At 36.4% G+C, this 15,346-nt stretch overlaps 1 protein-coding gene across 4 annotated transcripts in view; it reads right to left on the reverse strand.

The window, feature by feature from the left end:
• The window catches only part of LOC105275662 (otoferlin), a 31,870-nt gene that overhangs the window by 6,562 nt on the left and 9,962 nt on the right, over positions 1–15,346 (reverse strand). For 3 of the 4 annotated variants that reach the window (XM_011332663.3, XM_011332664.3, XM_026971701.1), the window contains exons 4-16: positions 13,989–14,257; positions 9,848–10,109; positions 8,529–8,705; positions 8,124–8,186; positions 7,684–7,768; positions 4,193–4,536; positions 2,781–3,091; positions 2,343–2,586; positions 1,925–2,161; positions 1,208–1,516; positions 971–1,123; positions 486–686; positions 151–402 (exon numbers count right to left, since the gene is read on the reverse strand). In XM_011332663.3, coding sequence (XP_011330965.2) covers positions 151–402; positions 486–686; positions 971–1,123; positions 1,208–1,516; positions 1,925–2,161; positions 2,343–2,586; positions 2,781–3,091; positions 4,193–4,536; positions 7,684–7,768; positions 8,124–8,186; positions 8,529–8,705; positions 9,848–10,109; positions 13,989–14,257 — 2,907 coding nt within the window. The remainder of the gene's footprint in view (positions 1–150; positions 403–485; positions 687–970; positions 1,124–1,207; positions 1,517–1,924; positions 2,162–2,342; positions 2,587–2,780; positions 3,092–4,192; positions 4,537–7,683; positions 7,769–8,123; positions 8,187–8,528; positions 8,706–9,847; positions 10,110–13,988; positions 14,258–15,346) is intronic. The other variant, XM_011332665.3, reaches the window with a different exon arrangement.

A 15,346-nucleotide genomic window follows, 5' to 3' on the forward strand; every position in this document is an offset into this window, starting at 1 on the left:
TTAAAGAATCCGCGAAGCGACCGTTTTTTCGAACGTTAGTCGGATTTTTAACAAATTTTTATTTTACACGTAAAACAATAAACGATTATAAATGGAGAAATGAAAAAGGGCGAATGATCAAACCGAAGAGAAACTGTAGACGCGACTTACCACTTTGTCCTGATCGAACAGCTCGATGACGATGGACGGTGGATCCTTCTTGATTTCCTCGGCGGTACCATAGATTAAGATATCATCGAACAACAGCAGCTCGTCCCACGTTGGGCTGAGAGTCTCGTCGATCACTTGCGTGCACTTGCAAAATTCACCGCAAATCACTCTTGCGAACGGATCAGAGAGACCAGACGCATCGCTGCCAATCAATGATCTCGCTTGGTACATGTGGGCCCTCAATTGAAATTTCTAGCGATCGATCAGGTATAACACGCTATTATGCATTTATTTAAGAGGTTGTGCGAACTAAAAAAAGAAAGTGAAAAACATACGTGTTTCTGAACATAGTGAATGACGATAGGCGGTAATGCACGAGGTCTGTCCACATTTTTCAGCTCGTGGCTGATCTCATAGCCCTTTGGCAAACCTTGGATGAAGTATTTTTTGTGCTTCAGAATCCCCAACCACATATAAATTTGCAATTTTGTCTGAATCGCCCATCCCGAAGGTCCAAATTTCTTCTTGCCTGGAAGCTATCCATGAATTTTACTTAATATGCAAGGATAACATGGCATTGTTTAGACAATAACATTTACTTACGTAGACATAAATTTTTAAAAGATTGTGACATATAAATATTCTAGAAAACCTAGAACATTTTTAGATAATTTTTAGAAAATTAAAAATTCTGCAGAAATCTTAGTTATTACAGCTATGGCTATAATTGGATGATGTAACTATAATAATAGCCACGTTCCTTTTGCTATTCATTGCTTCCATTCGCGTAGCTACAGTTAACAGCATTAAGTTTACTTACCTTGAGAAACATAGTTTGCACTTTGCCGCAATGTCGACCGCATTCCTCATCCACCACCGAGTAGATTAGTTCGCGGCCTGGTATCCTCTGGTACGCCACTCGCCTCCCGGAGCTGATCACCCAGATGAACACGTCCGGCAGGGAATCCTGCGGCTGCAAGAGAAACATTCGCGATTCGCACTTTCGTGAAACTAACGCGACAACTGGGGGATGCATGATTCATTGACAATTACTGACATCCTCGACGAGGAACTTTAATTTCTGCAGGTAGCTCTGAGCCGTCTTCAATCTCTCCTTGAAGCTACTCTTGGTCACGAGTGCCTTGAGATTGCGCGACATGATCCCGATATTTTCCAGCTCTCGCTGACACAACTTCGTTCGCTCTTTGTCCAGTTTCGTCTTCCCGACGCCTGGACCGGTTACACTAGACTTGCTAATACTGACGTACCGGTTACAATTGGCGCTCAGCTCTTCGAGGCTGGTCTTTAAGAGTTTCTCGTACGTCGAGTCCTCCAAGTGCGCTTGCACCTCTGACAATCCTTCTTCCTGGTAAAGGATGCAAAAGAAAAACCGTTTGATTTAACACGAATCCATTTCTTGACGAATCGAGGTTACTGTAATTTGTTCACTCCGGTCGCAGCAACCAATTGTCTATCAAGAATCTAGCTCCTCCAAAAGAATACTCAAATAAATGCATTTCTTGAATGATAAAATCAAGTATTTGAAACATCGAATAAAGAATTAATACCACAATTTGTTATCGATAAAAATAATAGTCTAATTTTAGACTTTTGTATTGATTTCAGACACTAGACTTAACTTATTAAAAATTGATTTACATTCGGTGTTGCTTTAACTGACATAAACGAGAAATGTTTCGGTATCTGATTAAACTTACTTTCTAGTCGGGGTCAGTGATGCTTCAAATTAATTATATAAAACACGTGAACTAACCAGTTTATCAACAATCTTGCCGATGATATTGCTGTTGTACATTCTACGTCTATAATCCGGCCATATGCTTCTCACGTGAAGACACGGCTTGTCGTCCCAATACGGTAGGAAATAATAAATTTTATCGTGCGTCATCGGTTTATTAGACGGCGTAGTACTTTGCCAAGATCCAGCGATTACTTCTAGCAGGTCGTCCTCCTCCCCGCTCGTCCCACTCTTCGATCCCGTATCATACATCTATACCAAAATGATTTACAACATTTCATTTCTCATGCAGAGAGATATTTCTTTTATATATAACTTTTTTTTGTTTCTTCTTTCTCTTTAATTTTTTTTAAGATATTTTTCCCACTGATTCAGATTGACATGTCGATCTTGTTCTTCTCAGACAACAGTTAATTATATTCGAGTTCTTCACCTTGAAACTCTCGTTGTGACCATCAAGAGCGTTGCCCGCGTTCCCGATCGATATTTCGAAGTACATCGGCTTGTCGCCGAGTTTTTTATCAATCATCGTGGCGTCCATTATAGTGGAGAACAGAAAGAATTCCTCGTTTCTGGCGTAGGCGGTTTCGTTCACCGGTACTGTTGGCTCCACCTCGACTTCCGACGGTGCCATTTCCACGTTATCGGTAATCTCTGTTCGTATTGCTATCAGTAATCTATATGAAATGACCAATGAAAACAAAAAGAATATAAATCACAATTTAACGTTTCGTAGATTCGATTTGCTCATGAAGTTATCATTGCTTGTGTCCTTTAATCATGAAATACGTCGAAAAATAAAAATAATATAATAATAACGTGCTAAACGCGTTACATTAATTATATAATAATGTTTCAATAATATTTCAACCTTGCTCTATAGGAAATTCCTTCGCCCAAGCCAGTGTTCAATGTCGAGTGCTCGTCGATGAGGCTGTAATCTCTGATGCTGCCGTACAAGTGGATGAACGCCGGACCGAAAGTCGGCAAGAAACCTTTCTCACCATCGTTGCTGATTTGCTTCAGATCGACGAAGTGCGTGCCGATGACAGTGGCATGCACCGGATCGTTGTCGCACAACTGTATCTTTATCCTCTGGCAAAGCGGCGGGAACATCTCGGTGAAGACTATCTGCTCATTCCACACCGGAGCGTAGCTGTGCCTCTTCACACTGGTTTTTCCCTAAAGCGTCGCGAACAGAAAAACGCCGGTTTGCCCTCATTGCTATTTATAGTGCTTCATTTAATGTTCCTTTTTTTGTATTTCGCTCCGAATTCAGCGTAGATCTACTCACAAGTAACACTACCCAAGTGTCACACGCCGATTTTGATAAGCTTTGAATATGTTGTTGTCTAGGTCAAAATATGAGATACATATTTTTTTATATCGGCCCGTTTTGCCATTAAGGGGGTGAAACACCCTCTTGAAAAAAATCGGGTTTTATATTTCTTAGCGAATACCGTCGAAACAATAAAACATATAAGAAAAAGTTTCAAGTAAAAGTTTTATGGATTCTAATGTACTTTATAACAGTGCAATCAGATTCATAAGAAATGTTAGTATATATGCAATTATAGAGAAAAAAACAAACAAATTTAGAAATATTGATAAAAATAAAAAAAGTAAAATTTTCTTGTCAGCTCTACGTTGACCATTTCTGGGTCCGGCAGAGGGCGAGAACCTGACTTATTTTGTTAATTAAAAGTAATCCCCCGACTTCATTGTTATCTCTGTGCGAAAAAACTGTTGCCAGGAGTAACTAGCGTATTAAATACGAGAATACGGACGGGGCGCGTATGTAGCGATATAGAGGTACTTTTAGCTTATTTTTGAAAAATGCGTTTTCAGAATATGACCTTATCATATACGGTTGAATTGTCGTTAAATATGCTTGAAGTTTTGCTGAAAGATAAATTTTAAAATTTTCAAAAATTGTGGAGGGGGAAAGGAATTTTGAAAAATATGACATTTTCGAAAAATCTGATTGCACTGTTATAAAGTACATTAGAATCCATAAAACTTTTACTTGAAACTTTTTCTTATATGTTTTATTGTTTCGACGGTATTCGCTAAGAAATATAAAACCCGATTTTTTTCAAGAGGGTGTTTCACCCCCTTAATGGCAAAACGGGCCGATATAAAAAAATATGTATCTCATATTTTGACCTAGACAACAACATATTCAAAGCTTATCAAAATCGGCGTGTGACACTTGGGTAGTGTTACTTGTCAGATAAATGTATCTTCGATGATTTGGAAAGGAAGTTTTAGAATCGATCTTACGCTGAGCCCTGCGAAGGACACTTGAACGTATGGGTCCACCAGGTCCTTCACTTCCCCCGTAAAAGCCTTCTTCACGTTCGCCATGATGCTGCTGTTCATTTTTGGTAGACCATCTGCTCGGTAGACCTTCACCACGAATCTCGCGCGTTGCCTCTCGATCGGTACGCCATCCGGCAACAAGAGATTGCCCTCGATGTCGTCCTCGTCCTTCTCGCTTTTCGGAGGGATCTTCACAGTATCGCCCTTTCCGATGACACTTATGTCGCATTTCAGATAGCCTTTCGGCCCGCCGACAATGTCGTCCGGATCGGTGAGCAAAGCCCATTTGTGGTAAAACTGGTGGTCTAGGAGAATCAAGTTTCCTGAGACGTCGATTTGTAACACGCGACGATTTGTCAAAAGGAGAGACAAATTTACAATAATCTCGAAGAATCACCTCAAAAAAAGAACAGTATATATATATGTATATGTACTAGTTTTTTTTACCATAGACAAACACTTTTCAATAACAGATATTTTGAAGAGAAATCATAGAATCATAGAATTGGATTATTTTGTATCTGAAAATGAAAACAAACATTTTTAAATATAATTACAGAAATAATTGTGTAAAAATGAAAAATAAAATAAGAAAATATTAATTTTTATAACACTCTATATATCTTCTTTCAGGTAGATTCTTCAATTTTTAATTTACGTTTCACAATTAGACAATTATGAAATACGGACAAAGAGAACAGTTGAAAATTGAAAGGAGATCTGTAACAAGCAAACAAAAACTATCTTTATCTTTCTTTTACATGAAAAAATGGGAAATCTTGGATTTTATTATTTCTGTAGATAGATTTCGTTTTGCAGTATGATTTGACAAAGGACTTGTTTCGAGATCAAAGTAAGATGCATGATTTGCATGTCAATATAGTCACTTTTATCAACTCTTTCGAGAAACGTTTGATAGAAGTTTTATCCAAAAACCACACGTCTCACTCACGCATTCCGATTTTAAATAACAATATCAAATATGTCAATAAATGGAGGTATCAAATAAAACTGACATACAATCACTTTACATTATTGAACACCTGCGATACGCATGTATTGCTCGTAATAAATTAATTCGAAATGCTCGTTTGTCTTCCATAAATAAACGGAAAGCATTTAATAATGGCACTGAACGGTGGAGCGCACGGATATTATGCAAGTTTAATGCAATTAAACAGCAAAGGATTATGCTAGGACTTTAGCAAGGCAATCGATACTCCGCTCGAGACCTTCGGCCCCGGTAGAATGTTAGTTTATTCATGTTTATCAAAGTGTCGAAGAATGACCGTAACGTGACTTGACGTAATACAAAGTAGAGGATCAGCGCGTATAAAACCGTCCGCGTTGTCAATCAATTTAAGTTGGGTTTTATCTGGAAATTACTTTAAGTGTTTATAATAACATAGAACAAATTGCTCCAGGGCTTTGTTGAAATTAAAATTTACAAATATCTGACTAAACTATTTTATACTGAAATTTACAAATTTTCAACAAGTAACTCAATTCAGAAAATTGCTTCTACGTTATCTTTATTATCAAGGCAAATATCTCTTTATTCAAGCAGCTCGCGGATCCGCAACGAATCGATGTGAGTAATCCGGAAGTTTATCCGATCACACACGCGATCTGTTAACTAATGTGCAACAAACGACCGTAAAATTTCTACCCGCATCGCACGTGATGCAGAGTTTAGCGTGTGCGAGAAGGCGTGGTTCAGGATTATCTTTGGCGTACACATTTACGGAATATACATGCGTAAAAACATTCATATATTATGAAGGTGAGAAGCCTGACATGCGAACGAATCGCCGTAAAAATAACGAGTCGGACAAATGATGATTGGTATTTCACTGGCACCTCACAGTTTTTCCAGATAATTCCCTTCAACGTGTTAATCGATAAATTACGTCTACGATCACGTATGTGATGATTTTGCCGCGTTTTAATTAAAAAAACACATTTTTTAAAAGCACCATTATTTTATAAAACCATCATTGAGATAGATTAATAAAATAGGAGAAAATTTCTGGTACTGCGAAATATTACGAAATTCTTTGTTCACTCAAATGTAGTTCCATTTGCAAATAAGTGCATCTGTTAATTAGCTAATTATTATGTATGAGACTGCCATTAGCCTACAGCTAAGTGGGCGTCTTTGTGTAGATGTATAAGAATATGCTAACAATACGATATAATATTATTTTAAAATTAATGTAAGAAAATTTGTTATTCAGAACAATTCGCTAGCGACGTAAATGCATGTAATTGAAAATTGGAAGGTATATGTGCTCGAAGATACGGTGAAATAAGAGAGAAAACATTAATACGCTACTAACATACAAATTAACAATAAGTATAAAATAACAATTATTAAAATATTAGTATATGTATTAATAATAAAATAATATAATATACATCACATTATTACAAGCAAAATATAAATTATATTAGAATTATGAAAGATTCAAAATGCGTTGCAAGATCGATTGATTAAATTATCATTACAATCTAGGTTACACCGAAATGACATGATATTAAATCTGCATTTATGCAGCGTTAATTATAATTAATCAATTTAAGTGAAATATCTCGTTATAATGGCCCAATGATTAAATTCGATTAAAAAAAGCTAATTTGTAAAATCCGATTAAATTTTGAAGCTTGTGGCTGTACATAGTTATGAAGCATGAAATCTTGCACACAGTTTCAGAGAATCCTTCAAGTCGTAATCGCGAAAAGTTAGGGAAGCAGAATATATTTGAGTCGACAGGATATTCTTGTTGAAAGAGAACGCGTTGTAATAAATTTCTCTACGCCAATTTCTAAAATTATATGCCGTAAGAAGACACCCTTTTTATACACACGGGACTCTTCGAAACTCGGCAGGCAAAGTGCAGAGAATGGTAACAAGAGAAACGTTTTATTTGTCGGTGACGAAATGAAACACACTTGCCAGCATTACATACCGAATCTCATACCAGATGTGCGCTTGAGAATTTAATTCTGCGACAGCTGCTATCGATAAAAGTTTTTATAACAGGAAACTTTCGAATATCAAACGAATTTTTTTACTTTTTCGGGAAGTACTATCTTCAAATATTTTTAATCGGATCACAAATCGCGACATATTGAGCTGGAATTTGTTGAAAGAAAAAAAGTTCTGTATATAAAACGATTTTTGAATTTCATTCAAGACAATCATGTATCTCATGTTTGAAGTCGATTGTTTACTATGATATCATGTATTATACAATGCATATAGTATTTTTTTTAATTGTGATACATATTTCATATTTTAACAACTTGATTTATGACTTATGTTCGGAATATTGCGATATCTTTTTCAGTAAATTTTTCAGGATTTACCGTGAGCTGCTTTCGAAGAATAAAAATCTCACGTACACCGAGCATCAGACTCATCCAGTCTCTGGACAATGTGAAACCTGTACCTGGTTGTGCCCATACAGTCGCGATGTCTAATTTAAAGATGCCCAGCGTTAGATTAGCGCGCAAGAGATTCCGCGATTGCTGCACCTGCGTATTATTAAAATGCTGTTTGAGCGACCCTTCTCCTTCGATTTTTGCTCACTTGCATGTTCACCTTCAATAATAAAAATAATCGAGCTCGCCATCGAATAATTTCCGATGGAATTGAAATATCCGTTCCTTAAATTTTTCTCGATAATCGATATATCCGATACTTATCTTAATAATCGCAGACTTGCAGACAAAAAAGATATAATGGAGTGAGATTCTTAGTAAACGCGCATTTCTCCGTCTAATGAATTAATATCTCAAACATATTGATTATTGGGCACAAAAAATCAATTTTTATCATTTTGGAGGTTTAAGTTTACGATATAAATTAATCGCATGCAAATAAACTTACCGATAGCGTAATGATCTTATCGAAGAGCATCACAGGCGGCATATGAAAATCAAAGACGAAATACTGAAAATGTAAACAAACGAAGAGATTAGTTTGATGAATATCCATATACATATAAAGAAAGTTTTAACGGAATACAGAAAGTAAAAGAATTACAAAAGAAAATTTCCATCGTTAATTTCATTTTCCAATTTTTACATTTCTAACTTTCTCGAATTACGTAACATCTTAATGATATATTTTATTTTAATTATTTAATCTAAATTTCAAGTTTAGTTATATAAGCATGCTTTAAAGCTTATGCATTACTTATTTTAATTATTTTAATTCATAAATAAAATATTTATGAAATATTTATTTACTGAAATAATTATTAAATAATTATTTAAAGAAAAAATGTCTTACCTCGTTGTAGTACGGGCAATTTGTGGATTCCTTGACGCTCGTGTACTTGCGCTGATCTCCGACCTGCACGCAAACCACCGGATCCATATTGAGACCGGCGAGCTGCCTCGCTTCGATGATCGTAACACACACTTGGTAATCCTGAGCTTTTAACGCACTTTGCCCGGTATCGCTCGTCTGTGAAACGAGGAAAGTTCGTGCTGATCTACCTTAATTTAAATAATTTGAATTATGAAATGACGCGTGTAATGCTTCTACAACGATTACAACCACTAAAAGCGTGCTGCATATAAATGCTATGATATAATACAATGAAAAGAAGAAGAAAAGGTATTCAGAATATATTGTTAACGTCATCAATCATTTTCAGGATGCGTTTTTGCATGTCATAAGAACTTTCACATTGCAGGAAATTAAAAAGTTTGCATCTACTTTTTGCGTTCGCGGATTTGAACTATATACTTAATTAATTCTAAGCAATTTTAAAATACATTTTTTCTTTGATAGTATTTAAAATTTTACTTGAAAATATCGCAAGCAAATATATAACGTTTTGTAAATCTAAAGGAAAGATCCACATTTATACTGCAAAACATTAGAATAAGCATTGTACATGTATTCGCAATTAAATGATGTTTGCTTCGACGATGAGAAGGGAAAAGTGTCACTTTAATGCCTTATTGTCACTGCCTTATTCTTCGCAAGTTTACAAAGCGTATTCTTTTCTTTTGATATGAGCAGCTTAATATCGTTTGTTGTAAAAATAACAAATGCCCATAAAGGACAATGTAACACGAAACTGTACTCAGAATATGTCTATAGAAAAGAATATCTATGTTTCACAATATACTATCATGAGGCGTTAATACATCGCAAATGTGTATTTTATCACAATGGAGAATAACGATAACATCAAAATCGTTTATCGTAAAGAACAAAATGGTTTCACGTAAAAATTACGCTTGTCTTTTACTCGCAATTCATGCTCACCTCATTCAGAACCGATCGATCGCAATCTCATTTAAAGATAATTGCACCATCATTTATGCATAATTGCTGCCACGTCAGCTATTATCGTACACGCATTAATTTGTCGTGACATTTCGAAAGCACTTTCAATTTTCTGCATTTTCTTACCAAAACCTTGTCAATTTCACGATTCTTAAATTTTTTTCTAATTTTCTTATGAAAGACTGAAATTTTCATCTACTTATACGTAACTCTCTCAATCTTCCGTAACTTTTGAGATTAAGAATTTTATCTAGCATGCTTATTTGTGCGTATACAGTTTAACATGATTTATCGCAAAAGATATTGACCTTGGATTTTGCTCTCTTGGCCGGTTTTAGAACAGTCTCCACTCGCTCGGTATTGGCACTCGGTTGGCTGTCATTATCGGACGCATTTGTTTCGAGAGATGTCATGGAGTTGGTTCGTGAAGGCTCGTTCGAAGTTGGGCAGCTAGAATCTCGTCTGTCAAGGAGTTCTCTCGTTTCCGAGTTGCTGTCGCAGGATCGGGCACGTGGCGGTCTCTGTTTTCCCAATTTCAGCAAGGATCTCATACTCTTCAGTGTTGTGCTTCTGTGTGAAGAAAACGCCGTAAAGGAATTCGATTTCAATTCAGCGGGTACAAGTTCTCCTGTAAACTAATTCTCGTTGTAATCTACGCCGTGAAACTTTGATGACTTGAGCGACAAGAAGTTCTCTAAGGACCAGTTATCGCTCGACACGATGTTAATTAGAATGTATAATTTAGTACAATGTTCGTCAACGTTGAATTCTCCATGAATCACGTAGAAAATCTAATCTTTGAATGGTAATCATAATAATCGCAGATTTTGAATTTAATTTATGATAAAGGAGTATCGAAAAAGATTAACTGAAATGAAACATATTTTATGTTCTTACGTTTTAAATTCTCAGAAAAGCAGTTTGCGTCGTACAATTTCCTCGTGGTTTATCACATCACGAGCAAGGAACAGAAAAATATGAAATATTATGAAATATTTCTGAAATATTTCTGAAATATCTCTCTTGACATTAAATCTTCGATATTTAAACTCTATGACTCTGTCTTAATTCATATTGATTCGTATCCCTCACGGAGCAGACATAACTTTCCTCTTCTTCGGGTGACTTGGAAAGCCGCTTACTAGCCTTATGTTCATATAATTCTAGTAGAGTTTTTCGCTGTTCCACACTGGCGACGTTGGCAGTTTCCGACTTGACGAAGTCTCTTTAAGCCGCAATGTCACTTAAATCGCGCTCGTAACCGCGAAAACCATGTAATATGTATTGGCAGATTAAAATGGTCGGAAATTCCAGACGCGCAAATTGAATTGGGGATCCTTTATCCGTATTAAAAATTAATGTGGAGAAAATTTCACGAAAAGTAGCTTTAATATTTCTTACTTTTCATATTGCTATATAATTTAATAAGATCATACGTGGAAAACGATGGAAAATTCAAGTTTCAATTACCTTTATTAATTCTTCATGATCATAAAGAAATTAAAAAGTAAAGCTTTGTCAGTTCCAGCGCATGATCATCCTGTACGTCTTTAATCTATTGTGATCCACCAGACATATGTTGACAAGACATATATTATTGACCAAAGGACGGAAATTGATGAGGACCCGAGTCAATTTTACGATGTATCACGTCTAATTTCTACCTTGATGTCATCGATTATAATGTCGTCGTCAATGGAAGCTGAGGGCGGTTTTGCGAACGAGAATATGTCACTCACGGGTCATTGTACGTATGGATGATCATGGATACGTTCGATCACATTCTCGCGCCAAGAGGCAGCGACAGGAATTGCCACGACATCCCCTGGAGACTCTAGACCGAAGAAGCTTAATATAAAGCCTCTCTTTTCCTGACGTGTCGGATAAGATTCTAATAATAGCTGGCAGAGTACATACACGTATAAAAAAATATAAATCATCTCTCGCTCATTTTTCTGAAAAAGAAGAAAAGCAGAAAATAATCTTGGATTGACAATGGCACATTACAAAGTTACTTCAAATCCTTGTACAAGTATTGCAAAACATATTCGCTTTGCATATTACTGCAGAGAATTCAATTATATTTAATGTAAAAGTGGAGGATAATTTTGCATAATTTAATATGAAAAAATTCAAAATTTTATAGCATTATGTGATTATTCCTTTTTTTCCAGAATTCCATTAAATTTTTCAGTGTCGTCAATTAATTCCACTAAATGTCTTTCCACGTTACGACACAAAAATATATTGCATCACGTAAATTAGATCCAAGCCAATCTTTTTATACTCTGCGTCTCCTATCCTGACCTTTCCATCGTAAAGAAGCTTACACTAAGAGTTACCGCGATAACGAACATCACTGGCATTGTTGAATGCTCTGTCGTCCTTACCAAGCAATCTTTTCACGTTTCGATGACACGGTGGCGATGATACGTAGTAATAGACTAATGACGTCGGCTAATGATCAAAGCATCGGAGTGCATCGTCATCGATGATTATTACCACGCAAAAATAGATAAGCGATCGCAAGCCACTTTAATTAGCAACCCATTCATTCTTTCCAACATTTTCTTGAACTTACACAGAGCGGAAAATAGACATAGCAGCTTTTACATACGTGATACGCGATATTGCAAAGTGATCAGACGCGAATATTCTGCAAACATAAATAAAATATAAGAAGCGAACTTCCTGAATACGCTACTTTTATCTCCTCGTAATTCCAAGCGCTTAAATAGAGCAAGTAAATGCAGTTTATGCGTTTCTCTATGTAGATATTAATATAATAAAGTCTTTTACATTTTTGAGAGCGATGTTAAAACGTCAACGCCAATGACTGCGACAGCATATCGCGTGCTGTAAATATTTCATGAAAACAAATGTATGATGAAACAAATATGAAAATTTTCCGAGAAAATTAAATGGAATGTACGATCTGATACGTAATTTCAGCTTGCAATTTGGTCCTTTTCGATGGTAAACTCACGCGCGTGATATAACGTAGGTAGTGCAATTACACATCTCGCAGTTACGTGAACAATTTCAATGTATGATTTTGTTTTGCGTTTCTTCAAAAGTACAATATTTGTAGTAACGATTGCTATTAAATCACAATATAATTTCGCGATATTTACCATGGCAGACAATTACGAAATATGAAGTACGAAATATTTCTCACATGTCTAAATTGCAAACACATTAAACTCTCATCCAGATGAGAACTCGCGATAACTTGCACGAGAACCGTACATTTACAATTATCCCGAGGATATACCATCGATTATGGCGATGTATGATAAAACGACACCGGACTGCACCGGCAAGAATAATTTCACGTGTAAATAATATAATAACTTTCGACCCGTTTATTTTGGAAGCAGTGAACTTTGAAACGCTTCTCAACGTTCTCCTCAATCTCGAAACATAAATGTACAAGGTCATAAGCCATATATACAGGGTGTCCCGGGTTTTAACCGACAAACTGCGGGAGCATATTCTACTAGTGGAAATAAGAAAAAATTCTTATATCGAGTTTGCTTAGAAATGCTTTCTTACAAAGTTATAAACCAATATTGAAAAGAAATATCAGATAAGTAACAACGGAACATAGTGTAGAATTTGGAAGGTCGAAGATGTTCACATGTATTCATGTTCACTATGTTGAAACGATTCAGTATGATTGTTACTTTCACAACAGTAGCTGTTAGATTTCAATCGTCGTGTCAACTAGCAATTACCATCAGAATGCCAAAAGTGTTTTCAAATGAGGAATACACCGATATTCATTTCGTGTACGAATTCTGTGACGGAAATGCACGAGCTGCCGTACGAGAGTATCAACGTAGATTTCCTAACAGGAGAGTACCAGATAGATTTAAAGCAACGAATTACTAATTCAGTTACTGAGATGCAACAAAATTTTCAGGAATGTCGTACTGTAACAAATTCTGTACTACGTCGGTGTCTAGCTTGTATCGATGTGCAAGGACAACATTTTGAAATGCGTCACTAAATCATTGAGTACATAATTTTTATTTTTGTGAAAAATCCGTTGTTACTTATCTCATATTTCTTTTCAATATTGGTTTATAACTTTGTAATAAAGCATTTCTAAGCAAACTCGATATAAGAATTTTTTCTTATTTCCACTAGTAGAATATGCTCCCGCAGTTTGTCGGTTAAAACCCGGGACACCCTGTATATACAATAACCGTTTCCCATGTTTCGGATATCCTCATCGATGATAATGTAGGAAGTATTTTGACAAAATTATACCGTGCGCATAATTTTCGTCCGAAACTCGATGATCGCAACGTTTCAGAGTTCAAGGAGAACGTTGTTGTCAATGAGATGTCAAAATTTCGCGAGGAAGATACATTGCCACGACATCCAACAATGCAAATATTCTTTTGTCGTGGTAAAAGATAATCCACTTGCTTATCCACTCACCGCTTTCGAGTTTCGGGTGATTTATCGCTGGTCGACAACGATGTGCCCCTTGGTAGAAAGCCCCTTTTCGATGTTTTCTCGGGGGTGTGCCAAGAGCCTCTTCTCTTCCCATTGCTACTGTTGGCCTGTTCAAGGCTCCTCTCAAGGTTCGCGATGTTCTGCTCGATGTCGATTAACATTTTGTGCTCGTCTTCCGTTAATTCCGAAGCGGCGTATGAACTGCAACTTCCATCTGGGGGGTTGTATCGGATCTCGAAGCACACCACCGCCTGCACACGTGAACAGCAGTACATTAGGTGGAATCGATAGATAGGAGTTATAATAATCGACACGTGTGCGGCATGAATAAAAGCCATCGTCGATTTTGATGGTGCCATCCGTACAATCCTGTGTGGATCATCATCGATAACGGCACATCGCAGTAATGCTGTCACATAATCTTGGATTTATAGGAAAATGTACACGGGAGAACGGTTCGGAAAATATACAGCAATATTGTTGAATGTTTCCACAGAACGTCCGAAAAATGCATCTAACGCTCCGGGGAGTAGAAAGCCTTATATGTGTGAGCCTTTGAACGGGAACTTCGCAGGTACGCCTCACGTCATTGTTTGTAATATCGCTTGTGAATCAAGGAAAGACTGAGATACTTTATGTAACGCATTTCTTCAATATTTCTTCGCAATTCCAAGGAAAATGTTCAAAAATGTGCGAACTGCTGAAGCGCGTTTTTGAGAAGTGCGAAATATTAAGTGTATATATTTTTATTGGAACTCACAAATATGTTATAGCTCCATCCTTTTATTTTAATATCATTTATTTGATTAATTTATATCATTTATTTAATCTTTCAAAATAACATATCTCATTCTGACAAGCGACCTTTCCATGTGAACTTACGCCATCCGCGTTGTGGGAAAAGGACTGTTTGCTCTTCGTCCTTCTATTTCAAACACACTCCGCGTGTTTTATAATCTGATGATCGCGTAATCTGATAATCGCGAAAGCCGTAATACATTTCGAGTTTTAAAGATCACAAGAAACATTAATATATCTGGATTAGCCTGCAAGAAGTACATGTACTTTTTTCATTTTCTGCTTTAAACCTCGTTAACAACGTAATTTCATTTGGATATTCAGATCAACTGTCTTTCGTCGTGAATAATTACAAGTAACGGCAGAAAGCGCGGCAGTAAATTATAAAATGTGTAAAGGTACAATTTCATGCTGTCGCTCGTCGCTCATTTTCAGCGACAAAACAGGTCACGTGATCAAAATTGACCAATATCCAGCGTTAATTTTGATCACGTGACGTGTTTTGTCGCTGAAAATGAGCGACGAGCGACAGCATGAAATTG

This window comes from Ooceraea biroi, chromosome 8 (assembly GCF_003672135.1).
Source record: "Ooceraea biroi isolate clonal line C1 chromosome 8, Obir_v5.4, whole genome shotgun sequence".
Classification (NCBI taxonomy): domain Eukaryota; kingdom Metazoa; phylum Arthropoda; class Insecta; order Hymenoptera; family Formicidae; genus Ooceraea; species Ooceraea biroi.